This window comes from Hoplias malabaricus, chromosome 15 (assembly GCF_029633855.1).
Source record: "Hoplias malabaricus isolate fHopMal1 chromosome 15, fHopMal1.hap1, whole genome shotgun sequence".
Lineage (NCBI taxonomy): Eukaryota > Metazoa > Chordata > Actinopteri > Characiformes > Erythrinidae > Hoplias > Hoplias malabaricus.
In genome coordinates, this window is record NC_089814.1 from 20,041,393 (window position 1) to 20,055,849 (window position 14,457).

The window sequence follows — 14,457 nt, forward strand, 5'->3', positions numbered from 1 at the left end:
TTTGACTCCTGATTAGTGGATATCTGGCTAAAGCAGAGTCTGCTGGGGAATCAGCTTAGTCTCAGGCCTTAGACCTCAAGACAGGGTTCACTGTCTTTCCTTTTAGGCAGAACCAGAACAGTAGTCTTGCCCTTCGGATCCTGCTCACCAGTCAATAGTGAAGAACAGAGAGCAGTGAGGAAGGTCTCTTTGTGTTTGTGCACTGAGGTCCTCCTGGTCCATGCTCTCAGACTAATTATTGCAGCATATGTGCATCACCTGTGAGGGGCCTGCAGGCTGTCCTGAAGGCTTCCCCCCAGCACTGCATCTACCTATCCTCAAAACCTGCTCAAACCCTGCTCACTGGACACAGCACATGGCAGAGCAAAAGCACTCCTGACAGCAACACACAAACCGATGAAACCATGAGGCTATGCTCATGAAAGAGAGAAAATGAAGAGAAAAGAAGAAGAAGAAGAAGAAGAAGAAGAAGAAGAAGAAGAAGAAGAAGAAGAAGGCCAGCACTGGAGAAAGCCCACAAGCCGGCAACCCTTGAAGCTGAACTTGTTCCCATTGATTGATGAAAGCCCTGGCTGTAATGGCATCCACATGTGACAATTCGGGGATATTAAAGGCGCAAACTCTTCTGCTTCACCTGCTGCCGTCCAGCTGAGAGCAAAGTGGTCATTATCCTGCTGCATTCGGCAATGGCGCTCCCTGCGGTTCCGAGTCTGCTCAATTATCTCCTCCATGAGCGCCCAGCCTGACAGGCATGTTGGCAGGTGTGTCCTTTCCATCTTGTTCACCTCTACAGATACAGGATTAGAACACAGACTGGGGATTGTCTCAGGGACCCGTATCCTACCTGCCCTTTCTTGGCCAGTAAACAAAAGGGAGTTAAAGAACAAATGGTCACCATTGGAATGAAAAATTTTATCTCCCTAAAGAAAAAAACAACAAAAATACCCTTACAAGATTTTGTACAGGGACAGTTAAGCCAGCCTCAAACATCAGGAAACAAAGCATACATAGAGAGATCCATGCCCCATGTATCATGGCCTTATATGACCCCTGATATAACCCTGGGGAAGAGGCAATACCTGCCATTGGCAGTAGCAGAAAGGCAACTAGGATGTAATCACTGGCAATCTCAGCCCTGCCAGCTTCCAAGAATTATGTGTATTACGAGTGCCAAAACATAGGTCAGGCTTTTTTCCTTATTACCAGGACTGCTGTTTATATGGGACAAGCAATTGTATGCCCATGCCAAAGAGTCCTCAGCATTCTGCCACCACCGATAACATGGCCTTGGTGCATCAAACAACACATTTAATTTTCACCGTCTTTGAAGGGAATTCAAATATGAGCTTTTGAGAACATGACATTCAATAACACAGGCTTTATTCTGCCACAAGGGCAGGGCAGGGGCATCGTCATGGCGACAGCTTTGGGAGGATGAAGGAGAGACAGTTAACATTGTCACTTTCAGCATGTAAAACAGCTTTGCATCAGTGCCGGCTAAGTTCATGTCAAACAGGGGCTTAGATTTATGAGTGAGGGAAGTGTGTGTGTGTGTGTGTGTGTGTGTGTGTAAGAGAGATTGGGGGAGGGGGTTCAAGAGAAAAGCCTTCAGTAAGCCCTTGCTTAATTTTGGCTTTGCATACGGTACTTGCAGCTTTCTATTCATACGTTTCTAAAGCCCGCTATTCATTTTACAGGCTTTGTTTCATTAAAGACGACGGTCCCTTCAGCATTCAAAAGACAAAATTTTAGACATAATTCATGAATTAGTATTATCAAAGTTGAAGCAGACGTTTGGTTAAAGTACATGGAAAATTAAAATCACTATTTCTCATCCCGTATGAAAAGGGAAGCCTCAACCTAACTCAACCGAAATGAGAAAGAAAACGGGAAAGGTTTTTTTCCCCCTCTCCTTTTTGAGCCTTCATAATTGCAAAGTAGAAAAACCTTGCTTCGCAGTTGGCTAGCGCACAGTAATTTCATATCTGACGGGATCTGACACACCACACAGAGCAGTTCCTCTACACCTGGCTTCTTACTGATGTGCTATGCTGTCGGGTTACTTAAGACACGTCACAGAGCGGCTGGCGGAGATATACAGGCCGTGTATTTACTGAGCCTCAGCCTACTGTTGGCAAACAAAGGATGATGAAATAACAAAAAGAAGCCAAGTGTGTTCAATCATCCTGTTTGGAAATGAAGAGCAGAGCTGAGATTATGCTTGGATGGAGCGATATAAGAGAGCGTGAGAGGCATGAGGGGGAGAGGTATAGAGATCGAGGCATGATACCATGTGAACAGGTTCTCTCTATCAGCATCCACATGGGTTTCCTGTGGTTTAATGGAAGCAAAATGATTGGACGAAAGGTCCTGTACATTTACTGCTATGAAAACACAGTGACAAGGTATTGATAAATCAGGCAGGGTGCCGCAGTGCTTGGTGGGGATGGCAGTAAATACTGTACATGTGGGTACAGGTGAGCGATTAATAGCGAGTGCAGGCGTCAGGGCTATAGAGGCGCTGGATGACAGGGACTCTAACATGCTGATAAGGATTTGATCTATCTGACCTGGAGAGCCATGCTTTTCCTCAGCTGTGGCATGATTCATATTCTGACTGCAGCTGTACCCAACAGCGCCACTGACAAGGTGGGCATTACGGATGGAATTTTTCAAGAAGAGGCAGAGGCCCCCCTACATGTTTCTTTCCTGGTGATGGAAGAGACATCTAGCAAAACAGGCAATACAACAAAACATACTCAAATGGGACTACTTTCTGTGGTAATGTGCTAGCTACTCTTCACTGCTTTCTGTTCCACTGAGGAATCTTGCCCACCCTGTCACCCCCCCCCCCCACACACACACACACCCGACATCAGCTGAAAACCTCACTTATTCCTTGAACAGCTTGTTGCTAGGCTACACCAGAGTGAGTAAAAAAGACTGTTATCAGAGAAGAGAGAAATCTCCCAAACGGTGAAAGTAGCGCACCCAGGAAAATAAGATGGTAAACAGAGTATGTGCTTGAGCTACAAAAAGAAAACCACATAAAAACGGACACTCAGCAACAAAATGCAAATAAGCAATTGTTCTGAGAAAGGCACGCGCATGCTTTTCTCTCCACATGTATGCTCTCCTTACCCAAGCATGAGGCTTAGTTCCTGACAGCCACAATATCACAGGCCTGCTGAACGTACTTCCCAAATGTTTTCTTTTGTGTGTGTTTTATCGCAAGATCAATATGACCCTCTTGCTGAAGATAGAAGTGCGAAATGGTATTTCCAACACAAACAAGGCTCTTAACACTGGCAGAAATGCATGTTGGCAACAGGTCAGGACATCAATTCTGTAGACAGATTAAAGAATGGAAGAATAGCTGACATTTTACAAACAAGGCAATTCACATCCATTCCGATAATAAGGATAGGAAGCAGTAGATCATGCGTGTGAGTAAAATTGGCCTATTTTTCCCTCTATGTATGTTTATGAATTCTCAGAAACAATGACTCAGTTATACAGATTTATGAAGCAGCACATTAAACTATCCACTGTGATAAAAATCTCGTCTAACTTTTTGTTCTTTTGAATCCACAAGTGTTTCTGAAGATTAGAAATTGCACCAGATTTTTGTGTCGTTTCCAGCAATTCCATGCTGTACATCAGTGCCAGGTTAACGTTGTCTTTGTGATATGGTATTTTAAAAGGCAGTGAACTGAAAGAGTTCAAATAAAGCAACCCTATGTGCTTTATTCATCATAAATATTCAGACCTGAATGATGCATACTGTTTAAAGATTTCACTTTTTATATTAAGCTTGTGTTCCAGAAAGTTTCTCACTTTGTACCAGTGTTTGTTTTATAACCCCCACCCACCACAAACACACACACACACACACACACACACAATCACACATATGTTGACATGAATAAAAAAGCTGGCTGTATTGAACAGGTTCAGCATCTGAATCAGAAGCAGCATCTGCTTGTAGAGGGTATGCAAAAAAAAAAAGGTGCAACATGAAATACGACTGTGTTAATTAAATTACCTGAGGCATGTCATCAAGCAGAAAGACGATGTGATTGCAGACTATTATTGAATCCTTTTGTACTGAATTTTACACGTTTACACAAGCATTTACTGCTGCGAGGGAAGATAAATAGAGCCGTGATGAAATGAGAAAGGAAAAAAAATAAAGGGGTTCTGCCAGTATTGTACATTATTACAAAGCCTGTTAGCTATGCAAATGGAATCCTTCGGGTTGTGAGATGTGTGAGACAACAGAAAACAGAAGTATGGAGCCATCTGGGTTCAGCCTGTGAAAGGGGGTCCACCTTCGCTTTTCTCGGCAAAAAAAAAAAGCAGCCATTTGGACATCATCTAAATTCATGAAAAATGATTGCAGGCAGATTAGGAGAGGGTGATAGGGAGCACCATGAGGACTCGCGAGGCACACTGTCAACAAGGACTTAACGCCTCATGCAGGAAGATGGATATGTGATTTGGCCTGGAATTACCGGGTGACTGCGCTCATTAGAGCTCCTAGTCTCAGCTTCTGGCCAAACCGGAGGGGTCAGCAAGAGTGACCAGTGGATGAGGATGTGAACAAAAAACAGAACTGACTGAGATGAGACACAGATAGCAGACAAAGGGACGGACAGTGACTTCAGACATTTTATCTGAGTATATAGACTGAAAAATAAAAGTATTTGTTAAGTTTGCTTCAAATGAAGTCAGTCCTAAGTGAAAGCAGTTGAATGCACAAGGTTGAGTGTTTCTGACTTAATCAAGTCCTGAAAGGAACGTACGTGTTATTAGAATTTAACATTTTGCATCATTATTCATAAGGTTACATGAACCTTATTAGGTTTTTCCACTCTGCGTCAGTTGTCATAAAAGCTGCCATAGTCAGTTTTACCCTAAATGTTTTATGACAACTTTAGTAGATGCAAATGTAGATTTATTTCAGTCCTGTCAAACAAGTGTTGTGTAGTCTTATGAACTAAGAGTTACATAAAGTGTAACTAAATAATAATAATAAAGATTTCCAGCAACTAAAAACCAGGGGTGTCCAAACTTCTGCATGCAACGGCATTTTTGTCAACACAGGTAAAATCATTAGTAAATCATATAAAGTGAACTAAGTGAAAGTGGGACACATTTTAGTGGTTGCACCAGGAGTTGAAGTTGTGATCACATTAAAGTGGTTTATCCCGCTACATCAGCCAAATTTACCAATGACAAAAAACATGAAAGGAAGACCAAACACTGGCGATCCACTTTTGCTGAACTCTCCATAAACCTTTGAATCAAGTACATTCAGTGTGTTTACTGTTCTCAGCATGTCTCCTGCCTGCACTAAGCGGTGCTCTGAGATCAGCTGGCATGCAGAGCCAGGCATGCTGGGCTTTAGAGGAAAGAAGAAGGAGGGAAAGGGTACCAACCGTGAGCAGCAGGTTCAGTGCTGGGCGCAGCGTCTGAGAGGAGAGGAGGAGCGGCGGGCGAAGGAGCGGTGGTGGTGGGATTGGGAGGAGGAGGGGAACAGGAGGTACGGCATGCAAAAAAGGAAAAACAAAAAAGGGGGAAAAAACGGAAACAATAAACAAGCGTTTAAAGACAATTACACACAACCAAGACCTTGCAACAAGCCCAAGGAGAAAACATTAAAAAAAAAAAAAAACAACAACAACCAAAGAGAGCAACCAACAGGAATACAGATAAAACTGATCATACATCAAAGTAAACAGAGCATCCCCACACCACAGGCAGCACAGCTAGGACACATTCTTTTTCTAGCAAAGAAGAGCTGCACATTCCTGTAGACTTGCAAATGAAAAAGGCCAAAATGGACACACTTGAGCATGATGGTGCTTGTACAGACTGTAAAATGTGACATATAATTTAATATATGCATTTTTAGTCAGATGCACACACAGGATCATTTGTATACAAAAGCAGCATTAACATACCTTTACCCCATATGGTATGTGAAAAAGCTCATATTTATATGGCACCACAGACCTACTGGACTGTTTCTTTCTCATAATTATGTAACTAGTAACTATACAAGTGACATATTAACTACAACACTATGAAAAAAGCCATAGGCCATGTTCATTTCCATTCAATCACAGCAGCCATGAAGTAGAAGTTATTCATTTTTAATAAGACATTTCTGAAAAGATAGAAAATAATTTAATCACACAGTGAAGAGGAAAGTCAGATTTAAAAAATGGACACTAAAAACGGGTATTAAATCTAGTGGTTGAAGCCTGTTTGTCATTGTGTTAAATAGTGGCTTTTGGCTGTTATTGATGCTAACAATGAACTTGCTCTCAGTGACGGGTCTGAGTGGAATATAGTAAAATAAGCGGTTGTCTTTGGCATATGCATAGTACTGTTCATGTATTTGTCATATATATTTTCACCATTTGAAAATGTGAAGATGACACCTATGTCACTGTGCAAAGAAAAACATATATTTCCAAAATAGTACCTTTACAGGAAAATGAAAAAAAAAAAAAACCTTCTTGGTTTGGTCACACAACGTGAAGGACATCTGCTGTGTTTGACTGATATAGCAAACTTAAAATTGACAAAAACGTAGATGCATATCTTTCTTTGGACAGCGGCAATATATTCAATTTAAGCAGCATTTTTCTTGGACCTTTACAGTTAGGGGATATTTGGTTGACAGCTTGATAGTAATTACATGTCATTACTGGTCATTACTGGTCTATGTAATAATGCAGGAGTTTGAGGGGTTAATAAGTGGTTTTACTTCCAACTATTAATCTATTTTGGCCACAGACTTGGTTATTTACAGTCAATGTACAACATTTTTATTCATTACCCTTACAGCTCTGGCTTTTAGAATGTGGCTCTGAGAGCGGCAGCTCTCCTCACCATGCGTTAATGATGTACTCTGAAATGTGGAAGCATACACCAGAGTAGAAGCCCTCATCCTAGTACATTACCTTAGGGCACAGCGCACTTCAAACAGACAAGGGAAGCTTCTCTGCAATGCAGAGGTGCTTGTTATAGGGTAGAAAAACATTAGAGATGTCAATCGTTGTCAGAGCATCAGATAAACTTTGGCCTTGAAGCATAACAGAGCATTCCCTCTTGCTTCTCAAATAAGATTAGACTGAATCTGTTCCTAATCCAGTTGCTGCCTTTGATGGTGCAGGTGCGGTTTACCACTTTCCTCTGTTTATGGAAGTTGGTCATAAAAAACCTGCTGTGGATGGTTAGTATCCGTAGCACACCTAGCTGGGGGGAGATGTGGGTGGTGCGTTCTCCACATCCGGAGATGAAAGGCTGCAGACCGATTCTGCTGCTCGTGGAGGGCCCGTTTTCCAGACTTGCCCGCTTGCCAATCAAAGCGCTGTGGCATGCGACACGGTTCCTCATGCTGTATCAAAGCATGTGTCACAGAGCGAGAGGAAGCCAGTGACGTGTGTGTGTCTGTGTGACACCACACAGCTGTGCTCAGAACAAGGGGCCTTTTTAATGGTGCTTTGAGATTGTCCTTGTAAATGTATGAATATCTGAATTTACTACAGTGCAGTGTGTCTGAGCTGCAGACAACTTCATAAATACAAACAGTGTAACTCACAAGTTACCCCCGCTTACAAGTGGCGAAGTATTTTTAGCCAGAATGTTCCATTCTACCACATGAACACAGCAGACCAAGTTGGCAAAATATGTTCTCTATATATACTTTGGTAAAGGCTGACACGTTTACCAGGCATCACAGACTTACACATTCCCTTATACCTCTATAAATGTGGACAATTTTGAGTAGCTAATTCTCCTACTATTGTGAATTTTGGGAGGAAACCAGAGCACCTGAAGGAAACCCACACAGACACATAAAGAACAAACCACACTCCTCACAGACAGTCACCTGAGGCGGGGCTCTAACCCTCAACCACTCTTAACCCTGGAGCTGAGTGACAGCAACACACCTGTTGCACCACTGTGCTGTACATAATGTACATAAATGTAACATAAATCTACATGTGGTGAATAAGCATGATCTGTCCCAGGAGATACACAGCTGTATGCAAAAGCTCAAATTCCCTGATGAGCTGACATATATTTAGATGGTAGGCATCTACTATTACTGGCTTGTCTCTCACTCATTCACTTGCTGTTAGAATTTGCAACACAACACTGTTCCACAAAGGGGTGCTACTGTGCATTGTGTTAATGGTCCTACTTACATGTTTAACTGAAGACATTTCTATTCATTTGCTGTGTTTAACAAATTGATTAATTCATTTTTTTATAACTGATGTCACCTGTTAATTTGGCGTAAGGCAGGGACAAACCCTGGACAGAGCACCACTCCATCACAGGGAATCAAACATTCACAAATATGAACTGTTCTGAATAGTCATCTGCCAGTTGTGATTCTCATACTGTGGGAACAAACTGGCAGCACCCAGAGGAAACCCACGTAGACACAGGGAGAACAGAACTCCTGCCAGACAGTGACTCAAGGTCGGGTTTGAACACACAACCTCAGGACCCTGGAGCTGTGGGACAGCGACACTACATAACTATATTAATGTCATATAACAAATAGCAATGGTGCATATATAAAGTTCAGAGGTATGTTTCCTGTAGAGGACGGGTACCTTAACTTTTATTGATTAGGGGGGCCCAAACCTTTGCAATTGAATTTTGTTTGTAAGATAAAAGTATCAATTGTTGATGATCATCCAAATGGAAACAGGTCATAACTTGACTTGATGAGAACCATCCAATTTCACTGTAATATACAGCACTGATATTATAATTATTAGAACCTGGTTATGAAGCAAAGGTACAATTGAAACCTGGTTGAAGCCAGCATTTAATATAACTGTTCATACCAGTTAAATAGCATTTTAAATGCCAGGATTATCTGATTAAAGTCACAATTAAGAACAGTTCTGACTGTTGAAGCTTTTTAAAACGTAAACAGCATTCCCAGGTGTGAAGTATCTCCTCACTCTACGGTCTCAGTCTCAGTGCCCTAAAATATGCATCATCACAACACTGGGACCCAGCATCTCTACCTGCTCTGCTTACCTCTGCTTTAGGACCTGGAGTTCAGAAAGTTTCAGATAACAGCAGGTGACTGAGATCAATATGCCCTTTAGGGTCTCAAAATTAAAGTCCTTTCCTCCATTCACTGCAGCCCATAGGCACTAAAGCACATAATCATTGGAGGAATTCTGTGGCACAGAGCTGCACCAAGGGTTCTTTAGAGTAATGCCAAAGATGGGGGAAGGTGTGTGTGTGTGTGTGGGGGGGGGGGGGGGGGGTCACAATGAATTGATAATGAACCATATTTCAAAGGTTAATTTAATTTGTAAGCGTATGAAAAACTCCATGTAAAGGTTCTATACTAATTAATGATTTTTTTAGAAACCTGCACCAAAAAATAATAATAAAAAAATAACACTCAGAAATCTTACATTACAGTGTACAGTTCATTGCCAATGTAAGGTCTCTTGAATTGACTCCAGTCCAATAGCAGAAAACACAAAATGTTCTACAGCAGCAATTCTGCTGCAAGCCTTTGTCTCTATGTGAACCCCGGTGCTACTGGGTGGAGATTACCTTTTACTAAAGCAGAAAGCAGAGTGGTTATCAAAGATGAACAGCTGGAGCCTTTGAATGCGTGGTTGGAAGACTCCAGGCAAACAGTTCAAGGACATCATCTTGAAATAAAGAGCGTGCATGTGAATGGAGGGGAGGGGGACGATCAAAATGAAGAAAAATATTTTTAGGTTATTATTTGATGCTTAAAGAAGAGAGGAAGACTCCCACCCCTTTGTGCAGTGTGTTGAGATTTCCATCAGAAAGATGGTTCAGAGTCGACATCTCCAGAACAGGCAGGAAGGGAAAAAGGAGGAGCCGGAGGGGACGGGAGGGAGCAATCCCGATTATTTACTGCAGCTGTGGGACAGGAGAAATACGAGGGATCGGCTCCAAAATAAGTATTACAATCCACTACTTGTTCATCAACCCCTCAATCATTGGAGGGGGTCCCCAGGAGCTTGCTAAACCCATTACTGATAAAAGCAGCATGGGCAAGAGCCCATCAATACATGCACTGATGAGCAATGGCTATCCCGCCTCGTGCATGGCCTTTTATTTATTTATTTATTTTTTTTGTCTCAGTCTGGGTCACCTGAGGCACTGTCCTTGCTGACATCAGCAGCTGATATCAGCAGACATGATGGTGAGCACATGGTGCTGTGGCTAATTGCGACAGCTTTTCATGCGACCAGAGAACACGCTGGAACATGCGTCTGTTGCCCACGGGAAGGACATGATTGGTGAATCTCAGCAAAGGGCTATGAAAAAACTAACATTACTCACGCATAGATATATATTGTGGGAAACACAGTGATGACTAAATAAGGATAAAATTCAATTTAAAAGTGAAAGCAGTACAGTGCACTTATGGAGATGTAAGAAAGCAGCAGTTTGTCAATAATCCTGTACATTTTAACTTTAGTCTGGCTTGACACTGTCTTCGTTGTTTACAAACATCCATAGTTTTTGGAAATTTTGGTTTGAAAAATTGGCAGAAGGCTCTACATCGTACAAGGTTGCCTCTACATCGTGTCGCTGCCTTACAGCTAAAGGGTCTTGGGGTTTTGGGTTTGATACTTCACGTTTAGTCATTTTGTGTAAAGAGTGAGGTGGGTTTTTCCAGTGTCTGCATGGAATTTCTCCAGATGCTCTGCTTTCCTCCCACAGTGAAAGCAAATATGTACAATTGTGGAAATAGGTAAGGCGTGATTTATCAGAACAAAAACAAACTGTAAACTTATATACTGAATACAAATATTTTAGCCATCAGTAGAATGAGAATGGCAGTGTGGCATCAACCTGAAATCTACAGTAACAGATTCCAAATGTTTGACACCAAGTCTTCTATATTCTTAGAAATAAAGGTTCCAAAAGTGTTGTCTTGAGTAACGCCACAGAAGAACCATGTTGTGTTAAATGCAAGCAATCTGAATTTTTAGGGTAATGTAAATCCATGTTTGTAACCTTGATTGTTTGAAAATATACATATGCAAGGAATGGTATTTGAATAACTTTTCAATGTCTACAAAAATTCATTTTATTTTACTAAAATTTTGAGATACCTACTGGGTAAGTTTGGGTGGCATATAATTGAGTGTTCCTGTCTAGGGATGTTTGTAATCATGCTAGTCAGAATACTATAATAATAATCATACTCATCAGAACATTACAGTGATCATGCTTGTCAGATATGAAGATCATGGCCATGGGGTTTTCTGATTAGCTTTTAATGTTTTAGAGTATTTCTATCTTGTTTGCTGTCATTCAAACTCGTATGGATGTTTAATAATTCAAACAACATCAGTATCACATGCAATATCAATATGAAACTTTTAAGAAGCTCCATAAAATGGGAATGTTTTAGTCTTTTTGTAAACTTTACGCCCAAGCTGAAGACCATATGAGAACCTTTACTTCTTAAAATGCAGTTGCAGCTTAGCAGCAGGTGCTGGAAGCAGCTAACTGATGACATAATAAGTCAGCAGAATAACAGAAAACTGGCTTTACCACCCAAACTTAATTAACAGAGTTTCTCCACTAGTCCACTATAATGTGGCTTCACTGATAAATGATTCTGGGCTATTGATTCTGGCAATGAACAAAGCAGTAGCCAAAGCCTGTTGGTTTGAATCAAGCAGTACTCAAATAGGCATGTGTACTCCCATATGTGTATATTTGCTCTGTGCTTCATTGGCGTTCGCTGTCCAGGGGCATGCAACATCCCTCATAATGGGTCAACCCTGCCCGGCGCTTTAATGAAGTGCAGATTACTGCAAATTCACAGCTGAACTGTAAATAAGCTCAGGGAAAATCCGCAAGCAATCACCTGCAGATCATGGGACCAAACAGATGCCTGTTGGATTGTTTGAGCACTAGTGTGCAGTTGAGTAGAGCTGGATGCACCTTTCCGTTAAGCACGTGTTCGTGCGTGGACGTGTGTGTTTACTCAGCCCTATGACGCCTGGCTGATTTAGGCTAGCCCTGCTGATTACCTGCGGCCCGCCTTTATGACTCCCATCTCCGCTTAGCCATCACAGAGCACAATCATGCCCCCCATAACAATACAGCTCTATATAAAAAAGACTTATTGGAAGCATTTCTGTGTTTGCATGATGCTAACTGCAATAAATTCCAGGGGATGCTCTCGGTGCGCTGTGTATCACGCCACTGCAGTTGTTGTTTTCCCGGTGGTAATGCAATTGACCTTTAGTGAATTAGCCTTTTCTTCGCCAGCGAGCCATCCTTCTCTGTCCGCACGCTACTCCACAGCAGGGATCAGACAGCCAGAGAAATGGACTTCTATCTCTCTCGCAAGTGCCTGTGCAGGGCAATTCATTTGTTCAATTCCAAAATCAGTTTACCAGATGGTGTTTATGCCATTTAAGTCCTGATGAAGGCGGTTTCCCCCACCCTTTTCTTCTGTTTTTTTTTTTTTGTTTTTTTGAAGGCTGAAATGAATTGGTTGCCAACTCTGTTTATGGCCTTTCATCAATTAAAAATAGTGGCACAGCAAATTTAATTCAGTGTCGTTTTTATTAGTGAGGGAAAACATTTCATTAATGAAATTTCTGTTATACGTTTCAGGTTAACCACTCATTTGGTTGCTGCCACCGATGTTGTTGTTTTTCCCCCCACCAAATACCACTCTAGTCATCCTCCAAATTGCTTTTTTTAGGAGTAGGTTTAGGAATACCCTTGTCATCTTATGACAGCGTGATTGCCAAGGTCATCAGTTAGCCACTGTACTTGTGAGTGAAAGAGTGGAAAAGAAAAAAAGCTTTGCAGAGCAACAGATGAGCAGGGGATGAAGGAGCACTGCTCTGTGTCTGCATTTCACCCTTGTTGTGCTCTCCATAGTGGCTCTGAAATAAAAATTACGGGCAGTAATAACAAAGCAGTCTGCACAACAGAGAAAACACAATGGCCTTAGCGAGGGAAAACAGGGCCATCTGTGAATCAAACTAAAAGTTCGATAGCTCTCAGTGAAGCTGAAAGCCAGATATATGGCAGAGAGAGAGAGAGAGAGAGAGAGAGAGAGATGCTGGGGGGAGGAGAATGATAGAGAACAGGCAGAATGTAGTACAGAAGGTGACAAAGAGCAAGTGAGTGAGAGAAAGTGGCAGACAGAGACAGCAAAGGCAAAGGGAACAGAAGAGAAAGAGAAAGCGAAGATAGAGAGGAAGATGGAGCACAGAAAAAAGGAAGAATAGAGCAGCAAAAGAATGAGAGTGGGTCAGAGAGACAAAGGGACAGGGTGAAGAAGAGACAGGCAGAGGAGCTGGGCAGATTCTGCATGATATACTGAAGAGAGACAGGGCTCTGGTGAGAGAAAAGCGCCATCTTTGATCAAATTTGCAAAAGCTTTTTGGGGAGGGGAGGAAAAAAGCACTCACAAAAGAAAAAAAATCAATAAACATCCGTTTCTGAGCTGTGTTTAGCAGGGGGAAAAATAGGCAACACAAATAGAAATGAATGACATCGGTCCCCGTTACGTATGATGCCCAGCAAAGCCCCTCCATTTAGCCATTTATTTTTCAGTGTAAATGGCAATTTAGTCATCTCTAAATGTCACCTCCTGAAGCTGCAGAGCACTTTAGCCTTGTGTTAGGGCTTTAATAGATTTTTTAAAAGTGCAGTATAGCCCATTCCATTTCTCTCATAGCCAGTTTATCAAAAATGTATTAAATTTCTAAGTGGCCTCCACCTCAGTGCACTGATAAATTCATTTGGTGTTCCTGATCTATACGCATCCCCCCCGAATGGATAAATGAAATCAGCTGCCGGCGAGCAGGGGCCAGGGCTCTGGGAGCAAAATACACAGGTATAATAGGATGCACTTAAAGGTAAAAGCACGAATGGAAGCTCATAGAGGAGACTTATGGATTTTGTGCCGCTGAGGCTAGAGGGAAACTCTATACTAGGCAATGGCCTGGCTCATGTAATTCCATACAAACATCAGGACGTGATCATTATTCAATAACGCATACTCTATGGGGCGCCTCTAATGCAGATGAGTCTTGCTAAGAGTATTTTTGGACAGGACAAACGTATGAAATAGGTAGGGGGATTAGCCAATGGCCAAGCTCGGTTTGGTTAAACCATGCTGAAGGGGCGTGTCTAATCAGCATGCGTCACCGTGCTTTCATTAAAGGCAATCACGCGCCCTAATCAAGCCTGATTCATTTTTCTGCTTTTTACAGATTCACTCAAATCATCCACAGTCGGTCTGGTACTTTGATTGCACTCGTAGCTGAGGGCTGTTCTGCTTTGGCACAAAAGTACACACACACAAGAAAAAAGGGGAAAAATAAAAAAACCCAGAAAATAGTGTGCATGCCACGTCTCTGTCACACTGAGATGTGT

The 14,457-nt window shown here is 42.0% G+C and overlaps 1 protein-coding gene across 6 annotated transcripts in view; it reads right to left on the bottom strand.

Annotated features, from left to right (window-relative positions):
* Positions 1-14,457, bottom strand: part of cadm1a (cell adhesion molecule 1a) — a 304,829-nt gene that overhangs the window by 15,160 nt on the left and 275,212 nt on the right. For 3 of the 6 annotated variants that reach the window (XM_066646113.1, XM_066646112.1, XM_066646114.1), the window contains one exon: positions 5,442-5,474. The exons of the other annotated variants lie outside the window; for them this stretch is intronic. In XM_066646113.1, coding sequence (XP_066502210.1) covers positions 5,442-5,474 — 33 coding nt within the window. The remainder of the gene's footprint in view (positions 1-5,441; positions 5,475-14,457) is intronic. 6 annotated transcript variants of the gene reach the window in all.